The sequence below is a fragment of the Paroedura picta genome, chromosome 5 (assembly GCF_049243985.1).
Source record: "Paroedura picta isolate Pp20150507F chromosome 5, Ppicta_v3.0, whole genome shotgun sequence".
NCBI classification, from domain to species: Eukaryota; Metazoa; Chordata; class Lepidosauria; order Squamata; family Gekkonidae; genus Paroedura; species Paroedura picta.
This window is the reverse complement of record NC_135373.1, coordinates 8,189,505-8,213,368: the sequence shown is the minus strand read 5'-3', so window position 1 is coordinate 8,213,368 and position 23,864 is coordinate 8,189,505. Positions and strand designations below refer to the sequence as shown.

General features: G+C 48.4%; 1 protein-coding gene and 1 long non-coding RNA gene across 2 annotated transcripts; both read left to right on the top strand.

The window, feature by feature from the left end:
• Positions 1-727: 727 nt before the first annotated feature.
• LOC143838826 (uncharacterized) lies at positions 728-12,685 on the top strand. The gene is made up of 12 exons (XM_077340734.1): positions 728-819; positions 2,437-2,536; positions 3,216-3,262; positions 3,688-3,777; positions 5,088-5,138; positions 6,061-6,120; positions 8,046-8,123; positions 10,212-10,295; positions 10,571-10,654; positions 11,214-11,285; positions 12,437-12,520; positions 12,665-12,685. Exons 1-12 carry the CDS (start codon positions 766-768, stop codon positions 12,683-12,685), a joined length of 825 nt encoding a protein of 274 aa, XP_077196849.1. The 5' UTR covers positions 728-765.
• A 2,802-nt stretch (positions 12,686-15,487) lies between these two features.
• On the top strand, positions 15,488-19,329 carry LOC143838920 (uncharacterized). The gene is made up of 4 exons (XR_013231479.1): positions 15,488-15,556; positions 16,553-16,636; positions 17,595-17,690; positions 19,229-19,329. It is a non-coding gene; the product is annotated as an uncharacterized LOC143838920 (long non-coding RNA).
• The last annotated feature ends 4,535 nt before the right edge of the window (positions 19,330-23,864 follow it).

The following is a 23,864-nucleotide window of genomic DNA, read 5'->3' as shown; positions in this document are numbered from 1 at the left end:
GCTTGGCTTCTGGAGGCTGAAATAGTATCTCTAGAAAGCTTATGCCTGTGATGTATTAACAGACAAACCATGGAATGAATGCTGAAATATCACTGAGTGCTTTCCGAAACTGAAGGACACATAGGAAGTCGTCCATATGGTCTATAACAGGGGTAGTCAAACTGCGGCCCTCCAGATGTCCATGGACTACAATTCCCAGGAGCCCCTGCCAGCATTCGCTGGCAGGGGCTCCTGGGAATTGTAGTCCATGGACATCTGGAGGGCTGCAGTTTGACTACCCCTGGTCTATAACATGGTGCCCCCACCTTTCCTGCCACCCATCATGCATTGCCAGAAATTGGGCAGGACCAAGTAGGCGTTGTGCCCAACAAGACTTCGGATAGGCCGCTGGTGATGTGATTGGTGGTGTCTGGCTGGCTCTTTCTCCATTTTATGGCTGCACCCACCAGATTGGGTCAGGAATCGCAAGCATCCTGCAGGATCCCAAGGGCTGGAGACCCCTGCTCTAAGAGGCACAAATTCCTTGGATGGGCACGAGGGAAGGCAGCTCAGCCCCTGCTTTCTTGCCCCACTTTCCAGACCCCTCCCTGCCCAGTCCACAAGATCAGCCTCCCTGAGCAGCCGGTGCCCACGGAATCCCCTCTGCTGATGTCACTATCCCGGGGTTCCGGCATCCGTGGCAATGGAGGAGGCAAAAGATGCTTCCAACAGCCCTCGGGCTCACTTGGCTCTCTGTAGCTGAAGAGTTCAGGAGCAAAACTGAAGATGGATGGAGAAAAAGAGGAAAATGAAATATTTTGTGTCAAATGTGTTTTAAAAGTAAGAAAGGACACTCTTCTGGTGGGAAGTGGAGAGTTAGGGCAGGAGGAGGTGGCCTTGGGTTGGGAGGAATCTGGGGCAGGGGGAAGGTAGAAGTCTGCTGTCATGAGGGCTGCCGCCCTGAGCTGGGCCTGAAGAACATGAGATGGGTGGCAAGATGTGATTCAGATCCACCTAATCAAGCCCAAGCCCAACTGTCTCTTGGCCACCAGTCATCTGCTACCCACCCACCAGGAGCCAACATCTCTTCTTGTCCTCAAAACTGTTGGGTTTCTGCCTCAAGAGCCAATCGGAGCAGATTCAGGATGACATTTTCTGCAATACCATCCAAGCATTTCGGGCAGGGATGGTCAGAATGTGGCTCTCCGGAGGTCACAGAATCAGAGAATTGGAAGGGGCCTCCAGGGTCACCTCCAGGGTCACCTGCACAAGGCAGGCATGTCCATGGACTACAATTCAAGTGCTGGCAAGGGCTCCTGGGAATTTTATTTATTTATTTATTTATTTATTTATTTATTTATTTATTTATTTATTTATTTATTTATTTATCACATTTATATACCGCCCTCCTCGAAGGCTCAGGGCGCTTTACATGGAACTCAAGAAACTATACAGAAAAAATTAGAGTTCAGCCCAGGCTTTCTCAACCATGGTCCCATGACAGTCCTGGAAGGGCTTTCTTAGTACATTGGAACATATCCTTTTGCATTGTCAGTTTTATAATGACATTTGTTCCATATTTATCACACCATTGTTACATAGAGTCCCAGGGCGTTCCAGACAATCTTATATCTCCCTGCTGCTCATAGACACAAATTGTTCCATCACATTGCCAGATTTTGTGCTGCATCCATGAAAAGTCGACGGAAGTTGACTAAAACTTAACTGACCCTGAGAGCAATTAGAACAATAACCCATGTTTCCATTTACTTTTAATTTATATTTTAGCAGACGCATAGTCTAGACTCTAAGTGTTTAACATAATGCTATTTTATGAGTAAAACCATGTTTTAGCCAGATTATCTCTGTAACTGTGAAATTGTTTTGATTTTGCTGGTCTATGACCGTAATAAAGATATGCATGTATGTAGTACCTGGAAGTTAATTAGCATTTTATATATTTTTTAAAACAATTCAACCATACATTGACAACATATAGCCAAGTTGAACTCTACCCCCCCCCACCCCAAATGGCCAATGATGGGCCTGGAGGAGGTGGGAAAGGCAGAAGCCTCAGGTGGGCATGGACACAGCTCTGCTTCCCAGCCATAGTCTGCATGATTGCACCACTTCTGGGGTTTCTAGAAGCCTAAATAATGTTCCAGGGGTTTCTCAAAGGTGAAAAGGTTGAGATAGCCTGCGATAGCCACTGGAATATGGGGCTTCCCATCCAATGTCTCCATGCAGAGGAGAGTAGTGGAAGGGGGTATGGTGGAGTTCAGTGAGGAACTGAGGAGTTTAGGGATCTGTTTCCTGACCTGAGGAAGGGAATGGCAGTCAGGAGCTCCCAGGAATGTCTGGGGGGCTGATGGGAACCAGGCAATAGAGAGGGACTTCCTGCAGGTGACTTTGGTTTGAGTCACAGTTCCGTCTTCTTCATATTTCCTATCCAAACAGGAATTTCTGTGGATTGGCCTTTTTGGCTTCATCAGTGTAATCATTTTCGCAATACAAGTGGCGAAGACCATAATATCGCGCCGAACTGAAGAGGTGACAGGTAAGTAGGTCTGAATTTATAGGAGGAAGGACCATCCGTTGAGTGGAGGAGCCAAGGGGCTCTTCTGTGAGCAGGTCCAAGAAGCAAGGGCTCATCTCTCTCTTGGGACCCACTGATGATTACCCTCTCCATCCCCCCATCAGACCATCCCAGTTTCCTCGGCTATCCTACGAATGTTCTTTTCATTGCAGCGGTGATCTAGAGGGTCTTCCTCTTGCCCAGTCAAATCATCGAGATCTTGACAGAGGGTGGGGAAGTGGGGGGGTCATACAGGGTTCTCCGCAGAGATTGTGAATGGCGAAGCTCAGGGGACCGATCATTGAATAGGCAGGAGAAGCACAACCCCTGGTTGCTTAAAGGAATAAAGTGGGCTTATTATGAACAGAAACAACTGTGCATAGAAAGAGGAGATAAGAGACCTAATTGACTTTTAGGTCTGCAGACGTTCAACTGCTGTTCTGGAGGCAAGCAGGGAGGAAGCATGCTCAAAAGAGAATTTCCTGATCTAAGTCTACTAAATAGACGTCTCCTCCGATGCCCCTTCAAGGACCCCCTCTGCTCCTTCTTGCACACTGCAGAGCTTGTGGATTCTGACAACCACAAGGCTCACTTTGGCTTCTTGCAGGACTTCTTAAGTGGTGACGGACTTGATGTTCAGTATGGTCTAATTTTTCCACAGGTCCGGAAGAACAAAGGCCTGAAGAGCAGGTTTCTGCTGAAGAGCCGGTGAGTACATGAGACATGAAAAAGGTTTTGATGTGCGTAGGAATTGGGGTGGTCGAGGTCCTCATGGTCCTTCTGCTGACAGGGGAATCCAGGAATCACAGTCAGGAGAATCATCTGCAAGCGGCAATAAACGCCCCATGGGCTTTATAGAGTTGGATAAATTTATTGATTGATCAAGACCTGCAGACTCCCAAGGGCACCTTTGTTAATCTGGAGGGAGGTCTTCTTGAAGGGGGTGTCGGAGAGCTCCCCCCCCCCAATGTTTTGACATAGGCATCAATGCTTTGCGTGAAAGGATGGAAAACATCCTTATCAAATCTGAAGATGGCCCCAAAGGAGAAGAGCAAAAACCTCCCAAATCCTTTCCACCTCTGTGCATTGTGTGACTCTGGACAAGCGATGTTCTCTCACTTGCCTTCCTACAGTCCACACCAGCCCAGGAGGCCCAAAACACCGATGAGTGCCCGGAGACGCCATCAAATGACTACGCCCAATGGAAGGCGGCTTTGTGCAAGGTACTTACTTATTACGTTTGTGTATTGCCCTATCCTTAGGCTCAGGGCTGTTCAAGTAGAACGTACATCAAACCCACTTTTTATAAGGAACAAAAGGTAACAGTAATAACAACCATAAACAGAGAAAATAACATCCAACCTGGTGAACCATCTACTAGGCCCATGGTTGTTCTGATCCATTGCATGGGTTCAAGGCAGGGAGGTTCGGAGCCCAGCAGGTATTATTTAGTTTCGGTTGACCTCAACCAAATGGCTGGTGGAGGAGATCCATTTTGCAGGCCCTGCAGAAGTCTTTTAGAATTAGGGAATTGGGTCATAACCTGGGGTTAATCAGAAGGCATTTTTGGTAAGCCACTAGATTCGGCTAACCTGGTCACGTTGGGATACCCATCCCCAGGTCAGACCTGGGAATCCCTTGGAATTGTAGCTCATCTACAGCTTACAGAGATCAGTTCCCCTAGAAAAAAGGCCCTACGAATTCTGGGACCCCCATTCTGGGTCCGCGAATCGCCCTATGCCCCCCACAGAGCTTTACGCCCTATACACTCTGCGGGTACCAACTTGTTTGGCGTTCCAGCCCCCAGAGAAGTGTGCCTGGCCCCAACCAGGATCAGGGCCTTTTCGGTCCTGGTCCTTACTTGTTGGAATGAGCACCCAGAGGAGCTCTGGGCCCTGTGGGAGCTTTTGGCATTCCCAAGGGCCTGCAAAATGGAGCTCTTCCACCAGGTCTTTGGTTGAGGCCCAGCAAGACAATGAGAAAGTTCTTATTGGGCCCCCCGGTGTTAAGCCATGTTAGGGGGGAGTGGTGTTAAGTGATGGCCTTATGTCAACTGTGCCCCCTTTTTCCTGCTCACTCTAGTTATTAATTTGGGGGAGGGGGACTAGTTGTTTTACACCACTGTAATTTTGGGTGATCGTCTATATCTGTGTATGATATTTTTATGTCCTACCTAGGGTATTTTAATGGGGTTTTATGAGGTTTTTATGATGGAATTAATGTATCCCGCCATGAGCCATTTCTAGGAGTGATGGGAAATCAATAATAATAATAATAATAATAATAATAGTAGTAGTAGTAGTAGTAGTAGTAGTAGTAGTAGTAGTAGTAGTAGTAGTAGTAGTAGTAGTAGTAGTAGTATGGCTGCTTTGAAGGGTGTGGAGTTCTACTCCCCTGAGGTCCCTCCCCACTCCAAATCCCGCCCCAGCTCCACCCCCAATGTCTCCAGGCATTTCCCAACCCAAAGCTGGCATCTCTGCGATCACCTGGGCTCCTTTGTCCCTCTTGCTCCTTCTCTTCTCCTTTCCCACAGAATCTGTTCCCCGAGGAGACCGAGGAGGAGGAAACGATTCAGCCCTCGGAGGTAAGGGGAAAGGGAGGAATGGGAGATGGTGCTGTAGAAGAGTAAATTAGAGAAGTACTTTGAGGCAACCCCATTGGGTGCACTTTTAAGTCCTGCTGTATGTCAGAAGAGCTCAAGGTGGAGTGTGTAGTTTTCACTTCCTGAGTTTATGATCCTGGTTAGACAGAATGGACGAAAGATGCATACCAGCTTCAGAGTGCGCGGATTGTTCCATCAAGGTCCACTAGATCCCACTCCAACCCTATTTTATGTGGGGTTTAAGATTTTATTGTAAACCACCATGAGCCGGCAGTGTCCGCGGAAGGCAGTCAAAGAATATGAACAGACATAAATGAATGAATAGCTTACCAGCAGTCACACCGTCAGGGTCCTTATGCTGTGCTGGCAGCTGTTACCCAAGTGACAGTCTTAAATATACACCATTGATCAGATCTTGAATGGCCAATCAGAGGCCTTGCTTGCTGGACAAAAGCCCCTCCCTTTCTGAAACACTTGGGGGCATCAAGAAAGTTATTAGTAGGCACCTTTTCTCCCTATGGGGCTGGTTCTTTGGTTCCATAAAGGATCTGGCCACATTCAAAATATGATCTCTTCCTGCTCTCTGCCACTCACTCAGCCAGAGAGGAGAAGGTTTGGAGAGCTGCATTTGAACTCAGCTGAAGTGAAACCCTTTGAGGATGGTGCAAGCACGTGCTTCACCCCTAAAAAGCCAGGCCCTGGAGCTTCTCTTGAGGGCTCTCAGGAATCTGACTTGGGAAAGCATTTCCTCGGGCTCTGGAGTCCTGCTGCCATCAGCAGCATCAACGAGGCCCAATAGCAGATCCCTTCATGGTCTGACTAGGCAGAAACTCAATGTGGTGTTGGAAGATCTATGCTTGGAGATGCCAAAACCTTTTGTTGTTGATGTTGTCCTTGCAAACAGGCCCCAGTCATGGAATGCAGAGTCATTTATGGACCTCCTCCAAATTTCAGAGCGGACCAAGTAAGTGCCACCGGGTGTCAACAGGTACTTCTTCCAGACTTCTTATTGCCTCTGGAAAGCAGGAGGAGGGGTCCTGTCGAGATGGTCTGAGGCATTTCCGGGTAGTGGGAGGCGTTCCTGATGGTGGCCAGGAGGCCGGTGAATCTTCTCATCAGAGACACCCTGGGACTAAGGAGTGATCCTGCTGAGCAAAGTCAACAGTTCAGCAGGGACTTTGGCACAGCAGGATCTGCATGCTGGGTGCCAGAGCATTTCCGTGTATGCGTTCCTGTCCATTCCAGACACGAGGAGCACAACAGGGAGGCAGCATCCTCAGGAGGGAGCTGAACTTCCAAGAGTGTCCAAACTAGCCAGGGGGCTTTCAGAGTCGATCCCTAAAGATCCTCAGAGTCTTTGTGTGCCCAAAACCAGACACTTATTGTCATTCAAGAAACCTTTCTTTAAAAGCTTTAAAAGAAATTTACGAATACATTAATTAGGTTCAATACAGCAATGGCGTCATTCAGCAAAAAAAATTAATAAAAATGAAGAAGCAAACTAGCCCTCTGGATTGCTCCAAGTAGCTGACCTTGTGTGACCTAAAAGCAAGCCCCCCCCCCTTCAAATATCTCTGACGCAGCTGGTGCTTCCTAATATAACTTTAGGAAATCAGAAGTAATTGATATGTAGAATTAAGGAGAGAATGCCTGGTGACTTAGGTGGACGAAGACATTAAAACCTAAACATACATGAATAGATATCGGGGGCACACCCAGCCCATGCAAAGCATCACGTGAGTGGCCTCCATCCCAGTCAATATGCAGCCCTAGAGCATTTCTCACCGTTCAGGGGAACATCCTGACATCCTGTTGCAATTTCTCAAGAACTGACTGCTGCAGACTTAGTTCTCTCCCCATACCCAGTGGCTCAGAGCCACTCATGTGGGTCAACCCCACCCTAGACACTCTGGAGTCTGTGAAGGCCCTTTTCCTCCTGATGCCCAGGAACCAAGGTCTCAGAATGTCCCCTGACATTTCCCCTTCTCAGGATTTTCTTGGGCAGAACCAAACAGTTCTAATTCTGTTATAAACAGGTCTAAAAGACAAGATCTGAGCACTCTTGTAACTGATTCCACGTTTAATCTTTCAGAATTGCCAAAAGAGTTTACCTCAGGTCAAGTTAAACATGCCCAGGGCCAGAGAATGCAAGAAAAAATCAAAGCATTCAAATCAGTGGTGATATTTCTGAATTTCTTTTTGAGACAGAGACACAACCTGCTTGAATAGCCATGTACAAATGCCCCAAGGCCAGGAATTGTTTTCCCCCAGCCCCCAATAGTTGTTGGTGATTGGTTAGCGATACTGTAGAAATAAACTAGAGAAATTGTCAAAGGTTTTCACCCAGGAGTCAGCTGGGTGTTGTGGGTTTTCCAGGCTCTGGGGCCGTGGCCTGGTAGGTTTGGTCTTTGATGTTTTCTCACTGTTCCCACAGAGAAGTCCCCATCTGGAGGTGCCCTACCTCTGACGATGCCATCCACAGTTACTGCTGTCAGGGATTAAAACTACCGGACCAAAAAGACTCTGGCTCTTGTTGAGGCCAGCCAAATATCTCCGGGGAAAGGAACCACTAGCCTGTTAGTATAAGCTGAGCACAAGGCTCTTCTGGGATGTACTCAGAGAGATGGTCCTATGGGACAGGGTCAGCCATAGTTTCCCACACAAAGGGATTGGGGCCAGCGCTGGGAATCTCTAGGCCTCTGGCTTAAGCAAGGTCTCCATCAGCCTTCTGTGCGGAAGAATGGCTGCAGAAGTGGAGCTGACAATACAGAATTGGATGAGAAATCCACGTTCCCACCCAGTTAAGGGGACCTTGACATGTTGTTGACTGGGTATGGCTGTTGGGAGTGCCATGTCTGGAGTGGCCAACCATTTTTTCCCTTGTACCAGGACCCTTGGTTTGTTCCAAAAACTGGAAGGATAACAGAGGCAGACCTTTTAAAAAGGAGGGATGCTCTCTCTGCTCAGGTAGGTCTTCTCAAATCATGATGTTTCCTAAAAAGCAGGAGGAAGAATCAGCAGTTGTAGAGTCAGATTTGTGTGCATAGTAGAACCTTGTTTCCACTGACATTTAGCTGGGCAATGATTCCTGAATTGCCAAGATTCACACACACACACTCACAAACTTGTATTCTGCAGCAAAATCAGGACTGAGGTATGTGCAGCTTTCAGAGTCCACTGCCGTCTCTGGCAAATCAGGGATCATGGATAGAAATGAATAAAATGAAACCTCTGTCTGCCTCCTGGGAAAAGCATCTGCTGCCAGCCAGAGTAGACAGTGCCCAACTAAATGACAGATCCGTGTTCTCACCTGGCGAGGGCATCTGGCCCTGATCAGGACTGCATGGAGTGTTTGGGAGTTCTGTACAAGGAGTCCAGAATTCTTTTCTGTGTAGCAGAACTCCTGGGCCGTACCACAACCCGAAAGAAAGAGAACAGAAGAAGGTGCTTTACGGAGAACGGATGCCATTATTAAGTGTTCCAAATGAATCTGGAATCCTCACAATCAGTGTCTCCTGGTGCCTCCGTCTCCATGTGGATGCATTTAAACCCCTTCACAGGAGGAGAAAGAGACCTCTATTGACCTACCAGGAGCAGAAGTTCCCCTGGGGAATGAGAAAGGCTCAGGAGAAGGACAAAGCCAGGCCTCCAGACAGACACCATTTTTATGTGCAGAAAACAGGGAGAGGGACTGAGAGAGGCCACGAGGCCTGGGGGTGATGCCTATAAAGCCCTCCAAGGAGTTGGCCTCCCATCATTAATATAAAGAAAATGACCACTCAATGTTCCCATCAAAGCACCCTCCGTCCCCTCCCTCCCTAGCAGAGAGAAGCTGAAGAGTTCTGCTTTTTAATGTAAACCTGATTCTTTTAAAATGTCTAAAATGTTTAGATTGTTGTTTTCTCACAGGATATGTTGTAAGCTGCCCTGAGCCCTCCCGGAAGGGTTGCATGCAAAGCTGACAATAGATAATTAAGATGATAATTAGGGTGGGGGGGGGGGATATTGGGAACCAGAAAACTCAGACTGTCGGTGGCACCATCTGAAGTGTCCAGAACATCCCTGGGGAAGGAGGGCAAGCAAGATCTGAAGAGGGCAATCTCTCTAGGGAAGAAAATAAAAGCACAATCCATGCTTTGACGTGGGGTTACTGCGAGAAGCTTGGACTTGCAGGAGAGCATTAGGGGCTGGAATAAGACATGACAAGGGTATAAACAAGGCCACAGCTTTCTTACCTCCCCATGGGAGTGTTGGCACCGCATGGGAGAGGGAGCCTGACCTAGCACTTATCGGACTGCACCGAACCCACGGAGTCCAGAGGCACCAGGGGACCCGTCCATTCCCAGACAGGAGAGCAGAGCCTCTTACTACTGAATTCTCCCTTATGGGAAGTGACCTATGTAGGGAAGCCAGCAGGCACCCACCTTATTTGGCTGCCCCATGGCAGGTTGGCAACGAGTCTGTGTCTCCCAGCAGGGCCAGCCACGCTTGTTCATAGGCCGTCTCTTATGGAGGCCCCGAACCCCAAGGAGTCCCGTCACACAGCAACAGGCTGCATCCCATGTGGAGCCCAAAATTATGATGAAATATTAGCCATGCAACATCTACCTCAGACACAGTCTCGGGGCTGTTTATGTATCACATAGGGTGGGAAGGAGGGAAGCTGCTCTGCGGCGTGCTGGGCAAAGGGACCACGACTCACGTGCATAGCACATTATAGGCTCTGCATGTCCTGCCTCCCTCCTTTATGCTGGGTGCAGTTTGCGCCCCACGTGGGCTCCTGGGGCAGTCACGTTTGCCACCAGCCCACCCTCCAGTACATCAACTGGCAGCTCCACTGATGCCTTGCAACGCATTATACATTTTAGGATTCAGGCCCTTTCCCTTCTGCAATGTATGTTCTCCGTTGTCCCCTGAGAGCCCAGCTGTCAGACAGAGAGGACAATCCCGAGCTAGCAGACAGAGCCCTGTTCCAACCTGGCTGAGGGCACCCTGGCCTGCTCCTGCTGGGATGGGATGCTTGGCCCTAAAATGGCCAATGCTTTTTCTCATTAGCAGAAGACTTGGGGCTTTCCACAACTTGAAAATAAGAAGACCGAGGAAGATGTCTTCCAAAGAGGAAACACCAGGTTTGCCCAGGTGTGTATTAAATAATAATTATGTTCCATTCAAACTGGCAGCTCCACTGATGCCTTGCAATGCATTATACATACTGGGATTCATGCCCTTTCCCTTCTGCTGTGTATGTTGTCCGTTCTCCCCTGAGAGCCCAGATGTCAGACAGAGAGGACAATCCTGAGCTAGAAGACAGAGCCCTGTTCCAACCTGGCTGAGGGCACCCTGGCCTGTTCCTATTGGGGGGGGGGATGCTTGGGAAATCCACCCCAACATTGGCCAATGCTTTTTCTCATTAGCAGAAGCCTTGGGGCACCCCACAAGTTGAAAGAAAGAGGACCGAGGAAGATGTCTTCCAAAGAGGAGACACCAGGTTTGCCCAGGTTTGTATTATAAAATTATTATGTTCCATTTAAACTGGCAGCTTGATTGATGCCGTGCAACACATTATACATTCTGGGATTCAGGCCCTTTTCCCTCTGCAATGCAGGTTCTCTGACCTCTCTGGTTCGGGACTTCCAATCATCTCCCCTAGTTGGGTCGCAGTCTTCTTTCACAGATCAGGCACAATCCAAGAGGTGCTGAGCCTGGTGCTGGCTGGGGGTGTTAAAAGGCCAATGGCTGCTTGGAAGAGACCTTTTGTTCCTCTCTGGCTGTGGCCTCCCACTGCTGACGACTGCTAGGATCCAAAATACAGGCAGACCACACAGTTCTGGCTGGCTAGCCCTTCCCTAGTTAAGGGTTCCCAGAAATCTGGTGCAGGAAATATGTTTGTCTTCCTTCAATGCTGGAGTCTGGCTGCTGGGCAGAAAAGACTATATGGAGGTAGAAGATAGATTCATATTCTCACCGGGCTGAGGGCACCTTGACATGTTCATGATGGGAATTGGTGTTTGTGAGTTCCATACCTGGAGTGACCAATATTTTTTCTCTCTGCACCAGCAACCGTGGATTGCGCCACAATTTGATAGGAAAAAAGCAGGGGATGAAAGAAAGTACTCCATCTATGGACAGGTAGAGCTTCTAAAATTATTATTATCTTTCTTCCAAAACAGGAAGAAGAGTCAGCAACATTGGGGTTAAATTTTTGTGCTCAGGAGAACCTCATTTTTGGTTCTACTTCTGCGGCAGATCATTCCTAAAATGCCAGGATCCCACCCAGCCAGTCTTTATTCTGGGGCCTGATTGGGATCAGGACTCAGAAATGTGCCTGATTTCGGGTGCCCTCTGACAGCCGTGGCAAACACACTGGATGCCTAGTCTGGACAAAACAGGAAACATGGATAAACTCCAGTTAGAAGAATGTATGAACATTGTGGCAAGCGTAGCTCTTCCAAAAGTCTTGAGAGAGCCAGCAGGTGTCATCCCAAACTCAGAAGGAGAGAACCAGGGGAGAGAAAATCTGCTGCCGCTCAAACAACACAACTCTCTGACTAGTATAGATCCAAATGAATCTCAAAGCAGCACAATCTGCACAGCCTGGAGCATCAGTTTCCTGTGAATGAAGAAGAGAGTTGGTATTTATACCCTCCTTTTTGCTCCCTGAAGGAGTCCCAGAGCCGCTTACAATCTCCTTCCCTTCCTCTCTCCTCAACAAAGAATAGATTCTTGCAGTTAGCCGAGTAAGTCACAAACAGCATAATTGAGGCCTGTAGCACCTTTAAGACCCACAAAGATTTATTCAAGGCGTGAGCTTTCATGTGCAGGCACATTTCCTCTGACCAAATGGAACAAGAATGATGAGAATGCAGATATATAGAAAAGGTAAATAAGTAGCAAATCAGTAAACTGTGTCATAGTATCCACATTATGCCATAGGAGACTTCTTTGCTCAAACAGCTAATCAGTCCTCTTGAGTTCAGTTGTAGTTCACAAAAACAAGGGAGAAATTAAACTGTCCATGTTAGGAATTAATAGCAGACTCTTTCCCAGTTGTAAAAGGAAATACTTAAAAGAGACTAGTTGTTTGCCACAACTAAATCTGGGGTGTGAAAGGGGTTTGTCTGCCTTGGGTGCTGGGGCCCAGCTGCCAGACAGAGAAGACAATCCTGAGCTAGAAGACAGAGCCCTGTTCCAACCTGGCCGAGGGCACCCTGGCCTGTTCCTGCTGGGGTGGGAAGCTTGGGAAAGCCACCCCTAAATTGTCCAATGGTTTTTCTCATTAGCAGAAAACTTGGGGAATCCCACAACGTGAAAATAAGAAGACCGAGGAAGATATCTTCCAAAGAGGAAACACCAGGTTTATCCAGGTGTGTATTAAATAATAATTACATTCCATTCAAACTGGCAGCTCCACTGGTGCCTTGCAACACATTATACATTCTGGGATTCAGGCCCTTTTCCCTCTGCAATGCTGGTTCTCTGACCTCTCTGGTTCCAATCATCTCCCCTAGTTGGGTAGCAATCTTGGGTAGGAACAGACACAGTCCAAGAGGTGCTGAGCCTGGTGCTGGCTGCGGGTGTTAAAAGGCCAACGACTGCTTGGAAGAGACCCTTTGTTCCTCTCTGGCTGTGGCCTCCCACTGCTGACCACTGCTAGGATCCAGAACACAGGCAGAGCACACAGTTCCAGCTGGCTGCCAGTTGGCTGGTCAGCCCTTCCTTAGTTAAAGGTTCCCAGAAATCTGGTGCAGGAAAGATGTTAGTCTGCCTTCAATGCTGGAGTCTGGCTGCTGGGCAGAAAAGACAATAAGGAGGTAGAAGATAGATTCATATTCTCACCGGACTGAGGGCACCTTGACATGTTCATGATGGGAATTGTCTTTTGTGAATTCCATACCTGGAGTGACCAAGAATTTTTTCTCTGCACCAGAAACCGTGGATTGCACCACAGGTTGAAAAGAAAAAAGCAGGGGATGAAAGAAAGCACACCATCTATGGACAGGTAGAAAGAAAGTACACCATCTATGGACAGGTAGATCTTCTAAAATTATTATTATCTTTCTTGTAAAACAGGAGGAAGAGCCAGCATCATTGGGGTTAAATTTTTGTGCTCAGGAGAACCTCATTTTCGGTTCTACTTCTGCGGGAGGTCACTCCTAAAATGCCAGGATTCTACCCAGCCAGTCTTTATTCTGGGGTCTGATTTGGATCAGGACTCAGAAATGTGCTGATTTTGGGTGCCCTCTGACAGCCGTGGCAAACACACTGGATGCCTAGTCTGAACAAAACAGGAAACATGGTTAAACTACAGTTAGAAGAAAAAGTCTGGAGAGAGCCAGCAGGTGTCATCCCAAACTCAGAAGGAGAGAACCAGGGGAGAGAAAATCTGCTGTCATTCGAACAACACTTATAGATACAAATGAATCTCAAAACAGCACCATCTGCACAGCCTGTAGCCTCAGTTTCCCTGTTAGTCTCGAGCAGCAGAATGGAGTCCTAAGAACCTTTAAGACCCACAAAGATTTATTCCAGGCCTGAGCTCTCATATGCAGGCTCACTTCCTCAGGCAAAATGGAACAAGAATCATGAGAATTCAGATATATAGAAAAGGTAAATAAATAGCAAATCAGTAAACTGTGTCAGAGTATCCACTTTATGACATAGGATAATTCTTTGCTCAAACAGCTAATCAGTCCTCTTGAGTTCAGTTGTAGTTCACAAAAACAAGGGAGAAATTAAACTGTCCATGTTAGGAATTAATAGCAGACTCTTTCCCAGTTGTAAAAGGAAATACTTAAAAGAGACTAGTTGTTTCCCCCAACTAAATCTGGGGCGTGAAAGGGGTTTGTCAGCTGCCAGACAGAGAGGACAATCTTGAGCTAGAAGACAGAGCCCTGTTCCAACCTGGCTGAGGGCACCCTGGCCTGTTCCTGCTGGGATGGGATGCTTGGGAAAGCCACCCCTAAAACGACCAATGCTTTTTCCATTAGAAGAAGGCTTGGGGCCCCCCAAAATTTGAAAAAAAGAAGACCGAGGAAGATGTCTTCCAAAGAGGAAACACCAGGTTTGCCCAGGTGTGTATTATAAAATTATTATGTTCCATTCAAACTGGCAGCTTCATTGATGCCTTGCAACACATTACACATTCTAGGATTCAGGCCCTTTGCCTTCTGGTATGTAGGTTCTCTGTTCTCTCTGGTTTGGTTCTTCCAATAATCTCCCCTAGTTGGGTCGCAGTCTTCTTTCACAGAACAGGCACAATCCAAGAGGTGCTGAGCCTGGTGCTGGCTGGGGGTGTTAAAAGGTCAATGGCTGCTTGGAAGAGACCCTTTGTTCCTCCCTGGCTGTGGCCTCCCACTGCTGACCACTGCTAGGATCCAGAATACAGGCAGACCACACAGTTCTGGCTGGTTGCCAGTAGGCTGGTCAGCCCTTCCCTAGTTAAAGGTTCCCAGAAATCTGGTGCAAGAAAGATGATTGTCTTCCTTCAATGCTGGAGGCTGGGTGCTGGGCAGAAAAGACTATATGGAGGTAGAAGATAGATTCATATTCTCAACGGGCTGAGAGCACCTTGACATGTTCATGATGGGAATTGGTGTTTGTGAGTTCCATACCTGGAGTGACCAAGAATTTTTTCTCTCTGCACCAGAAACCGTGGATTGCACCACAGGTTAAAAAGAAAAAAGCAGGGGATGAAAGAAAGTACACCATCTATGGACAGGTAGATCTTCTAAAATTATTATTATCTTTCTTGTAAAACAGGAGGAAAAGTCAGCATCATTGGGGTTAAATTTTTGTGCTCAGGAGAACCTCATTTTCGGTTCTACTTCTGCGGCAGTAGATATGCCAGGATCCCACCCACCCAGTCTTTATTCTGGGGCCTGATTGGGATCAGGACTCAGAAATGTGCCTGATTTTGGGTGCCCTCTGACAGCCATGGCAAACATATCTTTCTTGGAAAACAGGAGGAAGAGTCTGCAACATTGAGGTTAAATTTTTGTGCTCAGGAGAACCTCATTTTCGGTTCTACCTCAGCGGCAGGCCATTCCTAAAATGGCAGGATCCCACCCAGCCAGTCATTATTCTGGGGCCTGATTTGGATCAGGACTCAGAAATGTGCCCGATTTCAGGGGCCTGCTGACAGCCCTGGCAAACCCACTGGATACCTAGTCTGGACAAGACAGGAAACATGGCTGCTGGGCAGAAAAGGCATACTGAGCTAGGAGTCAGAGCCATATCCTGACATGGCTGAGGGCATCTTGAAATGTTCATGATGGGAATTTGTGTTTGCGAATTCCATACCTGGAGTGATCAAGAATTTTTTCTCTCTGCACCAGAAACCGTGGATTCCACCACAAAGAAAATATTCAGGGGATGAAAGAAAGAACAACATCTATGGACAGGTAAATCTTCTAAAATTATTATTAGTTTTCTTGTAAAAAAGGAAGAAGAGTCAGAATATCGGGGTGAAATTTTTTTTCTCAGGAGATTTTTGGTTCTACTTTGACAGCAGGTCATTCCTAAAATGCCAGGATCCCACCCAGTCTTTATTCTGGGGCCTGATTTGGATCAGGAAACAGAAATGTGCCTAATTTCAGGGGCCCACTAACAGCCCTGGCAAACACACTGGATGCCTAGTCTGGACAAAATAGGAAACATGGATAAATAACAGTTAGAAGAGTGTATGAACATTGTGGTAAGGGTAGCTCTTCCAAAAGTCTGGAGACAGCCAGCGGGTGTCATCCCAAACTCAAAATGATAGAACCAGGAGAGTGAAAATCGGCTGCCACTCAAACGACACAACTCTCTGACACGTAGAGATCCAAAGCAGCACAATCGGTACAGCCTGGAGCCTCAGTTGCCCTGTGAAGGAAGAATTAATAGCAGGCACTTTCCCAGTTGCAAAAAGAAATAATTAAAAGAGACTAGTTGTTTGCCCCTTCCGTCTCTGCCCAAGCAGGCAAGTGACAAGCTGTGCTGGCAAGGTCTCTTGTCCTGGGACCAGAGAGTTAGATTTGTATTGCATACTACTAACGTCACATGACAGCCACATTGTCCTGAATAAAACAAAATAAAAGGGAGAGGGGATTGTAAGGAATGTGGATATAAGAGAAGAAGAAGAAGAAAAAGAGTTGGTTATTATATGCCACTTTTCTCTCGCCGAAGGAGTCTCAAAGCCGCTTACAATCGCATTCCCATAACTTTCCCACAACAGGGAAGGGGTGAAAGGGGTTTGTCTGCTGTGGGTGCTGGGGCCCAGCTGCCAGACAGAGAGGACGATCTTGAGCTAGAAGACAGAGCCCTGTTCCAACCTGGCTGAGGGCACCCTGGCCTGTTCCTGCTGGGACGGGATGCTTGGGAAATCCACCCCTAGAATGGCCCATGCTTTTTCTCATTAGCAGAATCCTTGGGGCATCCCACAAGTTAAAAAGAAGAAAACCAAGAAAGATGCCTTCGAAGAAAGAAAGATCATGTTTGCCGAGGTGTGTCTTCTAAAATTATTATTTTCCATTCAAAGCGGGAGGAAAAATCAGCAGGGGTGGGATGGAATTTGTTCCCGTAGTCAAACCTTGTTTTCAGTAACGTTTAGAAGGGTGATGATTCCAGAATCGTCCAGGTATTTGCCTTTTCTTTGGAGGTCTGATTTCAATCAGAATGGAGCCATGTGCCTGATTTCGGGCCCCCTCACAACCCTGGGAAGCAGGTTGGATGGCCAGTCTTGGCACAGCACGGAACATAAACACATGTATGAAAACAGGGGCACAGGTAGCTCTTGCAAAACTCTTGGGAAAGCCAGTGTAGGTCAACCCAAACAAGGAATAACACAATCAAGAGTGCGACCATCTGTTCCCCCTGTAACAACATCACTATCTTACACTGTGTTTTAATAGTAGAGCAGATTGAATTTCGGAACAGCACAACCTACACCTCCTGGTGCCTCAGTCTCCATGTAAACACGCTTAGACTCATTCAGGGGAGAGAAAATACCCATTCACAGACCAGGACAGTCTGAAGAATGACAAGAACCAGGGAGGATGACCAAGCTAGGCCTTCAGAGAGACACAATTTCAATGGGGAGAAAACAGGGCAAGGGATGGAGAAGGGGTCAGGGGGGAACCAGGGTCCAGAACATGGAGACTTCTCAATGGCAACTGAAGCACTTGGGTCACCAGTGGCAAAAGAGAACATGCAAGATCCACCTTGCGTCTGGCAAACTATGCATGAAGAAAGTCAAAGAACAAAGAGCACTCTGTGGTTTGGTGTGGGGTGACTGAAGAAGTGTTACACATTCTAGGAAGCAGACTTTTCAGAACTTTCCCTGAGGGCTACTTCTTCTCAGGAGTTTTTAGGCCCTTGGTAAAAAGCGATAAAACTGTTTCAAATGTGTATAGAAGTCAGGATCTGAATGCTCTAATTCCTGACCCATGATAACTCTTTCAGATTCAGGAGCGACAAACAATGGAGAAGCTGGAGCGTCAAAAGAGGATGAAAGAGGGCCAGCAACTTCTGGAAAGACTCAGGGAATCTGATTTATTGGTAACTTCTACAAAGTTCCTTTTGGGCGCAGAGATATCAAAAGCAGGAATCAAAGCCTACAGAAGCCTCCAATCCGGCCACTGATTTCCCATAAGCCATGGGAGGTGGCCGTGGTTGGGGACCGGTAGTTGGGAGATAGATTAAACCAGTGGTTCTCAACCTGGGGGAAGGGACCCCTTTGTGGGTCAAACAACCCTTTCACAGGGGCCGCGGCAGGGCAAGCCACTTGGCCGGGGGGGGGGGAGGGGCTGGCACTGTTGCCACTCCTCCTGCAGTCGCCCACGCTCGGCCACCAACCATTCCAGGAGATCCAGGTTGCGGCACAGCTCGGCGGGGCAAGAGGCAGAACTGAACTGAGAAACCCTGGGAAAAACCCACATTTATATACCATCATGAACAATGGATCTTCACGGCATCAGTCACTTTCGATTTAATTTCTGTGAAAGAACCCTTGCATAATTTAATGTTTGGGGCTCACCACAACAGGAGGAACTGTATTAAAGGGTCGCGGCATTAGGCCGGTTGAGAACCACTGGATTAAACAGAGTTTCCTAAGGAATTTGAGGAGCTCCCGGGTGTGGAAATGTCCAACTGAACAGGGGCTGGTGCCTCAGAGTCCCGTTATCTGAGCGTCTTCCTGCTGCAAAGAAGTCACTCCGTTATCAAGGATCAGACCTCTCAAGGGACTGGGGATAGGAAGGACTAGACCGTCATAGGCAGTCAGGCTAGAAATTCATCATGGCAATAGTTTATTCAGGATGAAATACAGACCACGGTTAACCTAAAAAACCCTATAACCTAGGACTAGAGGTAGGAGCTGTCAGAGTGGGTAAGATGTTTTTTTTTAGTAGGGTGACCAGACTCTGTTGTGGAGGGGCAGGCTAGCCTGACCACATCTGACCTCTAAAGCACAGCCCTGATTAGGACCCAGATGGGAGACTTCCTAGGAAGGCCAGGGGCTCTGCACAGAGGCAGGCAGCGGCATCCTGCAGGGGGTGGCCAAGCTGAGGCTCTCCACATGTCTATGGACTACGATTACCATGAGCCCCTGCCATGCACTCCATGGACATCCAGAGAGCCAGAGGTTGCCGCCCCCACCCTCCGGGGATGAATGCTACCTTGATTGTTGGGAGAAAAGGGCTTTGTGGTTTCTCCTAGTCTCAGACTTGAAAGGGGGCCTCTCTCTATGAGAGAGTTCTAGGGATAGACAGGCCATTCCCCGAAGACCCTTCTGCCTCCACTTGATGGCTCTCCCTCTGAAAGAGAGCAGGTTTCTCAACCAGGTTTCAGGAAACCCTGGGGTCTCATGACAGGCCTCGGATTCCAAAATGAGTGGGAGTTACCTTATTTGTGTTCCATTTTTAAACATGCTAAATATTCATGGGGTGAGACCCATATCAGGGGCCAAGAGTTCCAGAATTCGGCCAATGGCAAGACAGCTGAAATGGTCTACAGGCTGGTCATTGAAGGAATCACACTGAGGGAACAAGACTCCAAAGACTCCATTCCCGACCACAAGTGGAAACTTTCTTTCACAGATTGATCAACTGTGGCCCAGTCTACCCAAGCCCAGATTTGAAGGAAAAAGATTTCCATCACTATTGGAGGACACTCCAGGGCCAAGGAGCCAACCTGTGGATGTGGGTAACACCTCGAAAGATCCCCCATTCCACACATGTAGATCTTCTGAAATTATTACGTTCCTTTGAAAGCCGGGGGAAGAATTGGGAGCAGACAGGTTGAATTTGTGTTTGGAGTAGTCCAAAGACTCTGTTCCTGACCACAAGTGGAAACTTTCCTTCACAGATTGATCAACTGTGGCCCGATCCATCCAGGCCCATATTAGAAGCAGATAGACGGACTCCATCACCATCGGAGGCCACTCCAGGGCCAAGCAGTCAACATGTGGATGTGGGTAACACCTCGAAAGATCCCCCATTCCACATACGTAGATCTTCTGAAATTATTACATTCCTTTGAAAGCCGGGGGAAGAATTGGGAGCAGACGGGTTGAATTTGTCTTTGGAGTAGTCCAAAGACTCCGTTCCCAACCACAAGTGGAAACTTTCCTTCACAGATTGATCAACTGTGGCCCGATCCACCCAGGCCCAATTTAGAAGCAGATGGAAGGACTCCATCACCATCGGAGGACACTCCAGGGCCAAGCAGCCAACATGTGGAAGTGGGTAACACCTTGAAAGATCCCCTATTCCTTAGAGAAAACAAACCAAGGACCCAGGTTCAAACAGAACCTGCATCCATAATGGATGGTTATTTGGGTCAAAGGGATACTACTAGGCAGTGTTTTCCCCTGAATGTCACCTCACCTATTCAAACCAAATCTAAGGGCCAAACTAGGGCTGACATTTGCACAGACTGCTGGGAGCTTGCCATCCCCTTCCCATCCTCTCCCCAATACAGAAACCCTTTGAGGTAGGTAGGGCTGAGCGAGCCATGTGAAAACAGCTCTGACAGCACTGCGACTACCCCAAGGACACCCAGTATGTGGAAGAGCAGTGAGGAATCAATCCCAGCAATTAGAGGGCACCGTTCTTAATCTTGACACAAAGATGGCTTAGGGGAGCCCCCCCCCCGCCGCCCTTTCCCACTAAGGATTCTCTCCTGTCTCCAGTCACTGGTATAGTCTAAGGTTGTGTGCCACATTCAGGCTCCCCCCCCCCCAAGGATTCCATCTGTTCTCTATTAGAACAGTTCTGTGATAGGACTGTGACTAGCCAAAGGGGACCCTCCTTGTGGAGGAGGAGTGTGGAGGAGGAGTGAAGGAGGAGTGTGGAGGAGGAGTGAAGGTAGGGTACTGGAGAGAAGGGCAGCCAGACCGCACAGGCAGCCACGACCCCACTCACCTTGGCAGAGATGTCTGGCTGTGGCTCATTGAATTTAAGGCTGTGCCCTGAAGGGTCCCTGTCATGGTGGCCATGTTCCCCCCCCGGGCTTCCAAGAGAGGGTCTCCAGGGCCATCCTTGGGCTCAGCCACAGGGGGTGCAGCTGCCCTTAACAGAGGTCGGTGACTGATAGGATCGCTGGGTTCAACTACGTGAAAGGGAGACATGTTGAAGGAGGGGGGGGGCACTTGTCTGCTGCAGCTGTAGAGTCAAGCACCAATTCTGCACACCTTGGATAAAGCACTTTCACTGCACTTTCTAGATAAGTCTGTGTGTTTTGCACAGGAAAATTCAGGGGCAGAAACTCCTGGAAGGCGCGTTCTCCAACGTGTGTGGACTAGGAGTCCTGCACTGGGAACGGGGGCTTCAAATAGCGGGAAAGGAGTTTCCACTTCAGTATCAGGAACCATTTTCTGACAGGAATGGTTGTTCATAGACGGAAGGGGCTGCCTCGGAGGGTGGCAGACTGTTTAGGGAGAGACTGGCTTGTGTGAATTTAATTCCCCCAGAATGTGGGGGGCTGATACAGATGGCCCTCTGCGGTCTCTTGGAGCTCTGTGGGGTTCTGATTCTCCAGTCGCTTCCCCTCCTTTGGGGCCCATTTGGGCTTGTAGTGCTAAGAGTTTTGTGGCACTGAAAACTTTACCCTCTTTGCTTCTCCCTCACAGCCACAAAACATCGAGGGCATCGGCCAGAGCAACGGGGCTGTTCAGCATGAAGACAAACCAGAGCAACTGGCCCCGGAGATTGATCAGGGAGGCCCCGCACCTGAGGACGCTGGTAAGAGATGCAGCCAACCAGGAAGGCCAACCCACTGCCCACCCTCCAAAGAACTCGCCTTCCTTTTGAAGCCAGCCCCAAAGGAAATCTAGAATTTAAAGCAACACCTTTCACATCAGGCGGACAGACACCTCATGATCTGTTGTAATTTCGGGGAATGGGAGAGTAAAGGAGGAAGCCTGAGTGTTCATGCACCCCAAGGCACATTGGGCTTTATTAACAACCCAGTAAAAGTGCACTCTCTAAGTTGGAGACTGGCCCAAGTGAAAAAGGATGCTCTTTTTAGTCTCCGACAGAACAAGCCTCCTGCGAAATGCACCTGTGCCTTAGGGGGGTACCAACCACAAAACTATCCAGTTTTGAAAGTTCATTGAACAGAGCTTTGGAAGAAGAGAACATCAGAGAAGGCATGGTGGATCGGGCCCATGGCCCCTCTGATCCAAAGCTCATGGTGGCAGTGGCCAAACTCTAGATGCCATCAGGAGGTCCTCCAGTGGGGCAGGACCTCCAGAAGCCCTCCCACTGTGGCCCACCAAACACCAAGGAGGCAGAGCATCCCTTCCCCAGGTAGAGCATTCCACTCATGCCTTGGGGGGAAGAGCCACTCCTGGGCCTCTACTTCAATCTCTCTCGAAGCTGACGATGCTTAGAGCCGCTCCCACTTCCTGTGGCAGGAAATTCCACCTCTTTGGGTAAAGAAGGACTTCCTGCTGCTCTGCGATTTCATTGGATGCCCAGGAGGATAGTGAGAGTGGGGGAAAAGAACTTCTTTCTCTCCCTTCTCTGTCCCATGCCTCCCTCTGTCCCCCTCTGTCCCGTGACCCTCAATCCTTGTTTCTCCAAGGGAAGGAGCCCTGACCTCTTTCACCTTTCTTCCTAGGGAGAGTGTTCCTTCCCCTCCATCGTTCCACCTGCCCTTTCCTGCCCCCTTTTTCAAAGCTAGAATACCTTTCCTGAGGTCCGGTCACCAAAACTGTACGTGGTGCTCCAAATGAGGCTAGGCCACAGATTAGGACAGGGGGGAAATTTGTTTTCAGTGTCCTTCCGAATAATCCCCTGGACCACACTGGCCTTCCTTTAGTTACTGTCACACCTTTCCACGGAGTTCTCTATCAAGACTCCAAGATCCTTCCGTCCCACTTCTGACTCCATCTCTGGAGATCTCTGGAGCACCTCACAGTCCTCCCCGAACAACCTCGTGTCACCCGCAGATTTAGCCCCTTCCCTGCTCCCTCCCAACTCCCCAGGGGCTCTTTGCAGTGGGTTGTGGATTGTCCAACTGACTCTGGCCACTTTCATCCACCACAGGGATTCCTGTCCCAGCTGCAGAGGAGCCTACAGGACCTCAGGACCAGGCTGGAGGCTTTAGTAAGTGACTCCATCTCCACTCCCATGAAAAGCACCCAGCATGTGTGAGCAAGCAAAGTGCTCCGTGCACAGATGGGCCCAGTGTCCTCATTTCAGTGTCCTCCCCTGCAGGGCCTGAGATGGAGGCAGTGACAAAAGAGGACCTCCTGCAGCTGATCTCCACGCTGGGCTCAGTGGAGCAGCGTTTGCTGGGCAGAGGTAAGTGGCTCCCCATGCCGCCCTCTGTGTTCCATGGGCCATTTGATTGGCCCAGAGGAGTCTCAAGCATTCCTGTTTTCCCTTCCTTTGCAGTCTCAGCCATGGAGAACCGCATGCTGGGAAACACGCAGGGCTGGCGTGCTCTTAGCCGGGAAGTGCGTGCCCTGCGTGCTCAAGTGGCAGCCCTGCAACAACCAAAGATTGACGTTCAATTTGTACATAATTCTGCTAAATTGCTTTTCGTCAATAGCCCTGTAAATAGTTGCAATATTGTGTTTCATTAATGTTCTAAGGTTGTTTAATAATGTTCTAAGGTTTTTCAGTAATGTTCTAAGGTTTTCTGTTTATTAGTGTTTAGTCTGAATTTAAATTGAATTGCTGTGTCTGAGCACACTTGTTTGTTTTACTTTTTTCATTACGGTTGTTATGGATTAAGGCTGCAAGACTAAACTTCTGACTTGCCAGCGACTGTCAGTTGAGGCTGCCTCAGGTGAGGCTCAGGGGATCGCTACACAAAAGGGTGCCTTCCATGTGAACTGAGTACAATTTGGGGTCAGTGTGGCTCCTGGCATATTCTGGCAGCTGTAGGAAGACCTCCTGAATGGCATGCTGGGGGTAGAGCACTCCTTTCATGATGAGATGGTAATGGGGGCAATGGAAAGATTTGTTTGTTTGTTTGTTGGTTGGTTGGTTGGTTGGTTGGTTGGTTGGTTGGTTGGTTGGTTGGTTCATTCATTCATTCATTCATTCCTTAGTTTTGTAGCGACTCTCTGGGGACTCATGGTGGGGTACAATACAAACATGATAGAAAGCCATCTCATAAAACAACAAAACATCAAAAGGGTCAAAAAAGATTGGCGGTAGAATCCCTCCCCCCCCCAATCCTGCAGCCATCTACCTCCCAGGGTGGGGTTCGCTGGATATT

Bases quoted from the DNA above. Each gene is read 5' to 3' on its own strand.
- LOC143838826 (XM_077340734.1), top strand. From the start codon at position 766: ATGGATGGAGAAAAAGAGGAAAATGAAATATTTTGTGTCAAATGTGTT. The intron at 3,263-3,687 runs GTGAGTACATGA...GCCTTCCTACAG, and splicing joins AGGTTTCTGCTGAAGAGCCG to TCCACACCAGCCCAGGAGGC. The intron at 12,521-12,664 runs GTGTGTATTAAA...CATCTCCCCTAG, and splicing joins GAAACACCAGGTTTATCCAG to TTGGGTAGCAATCTTGGGTA.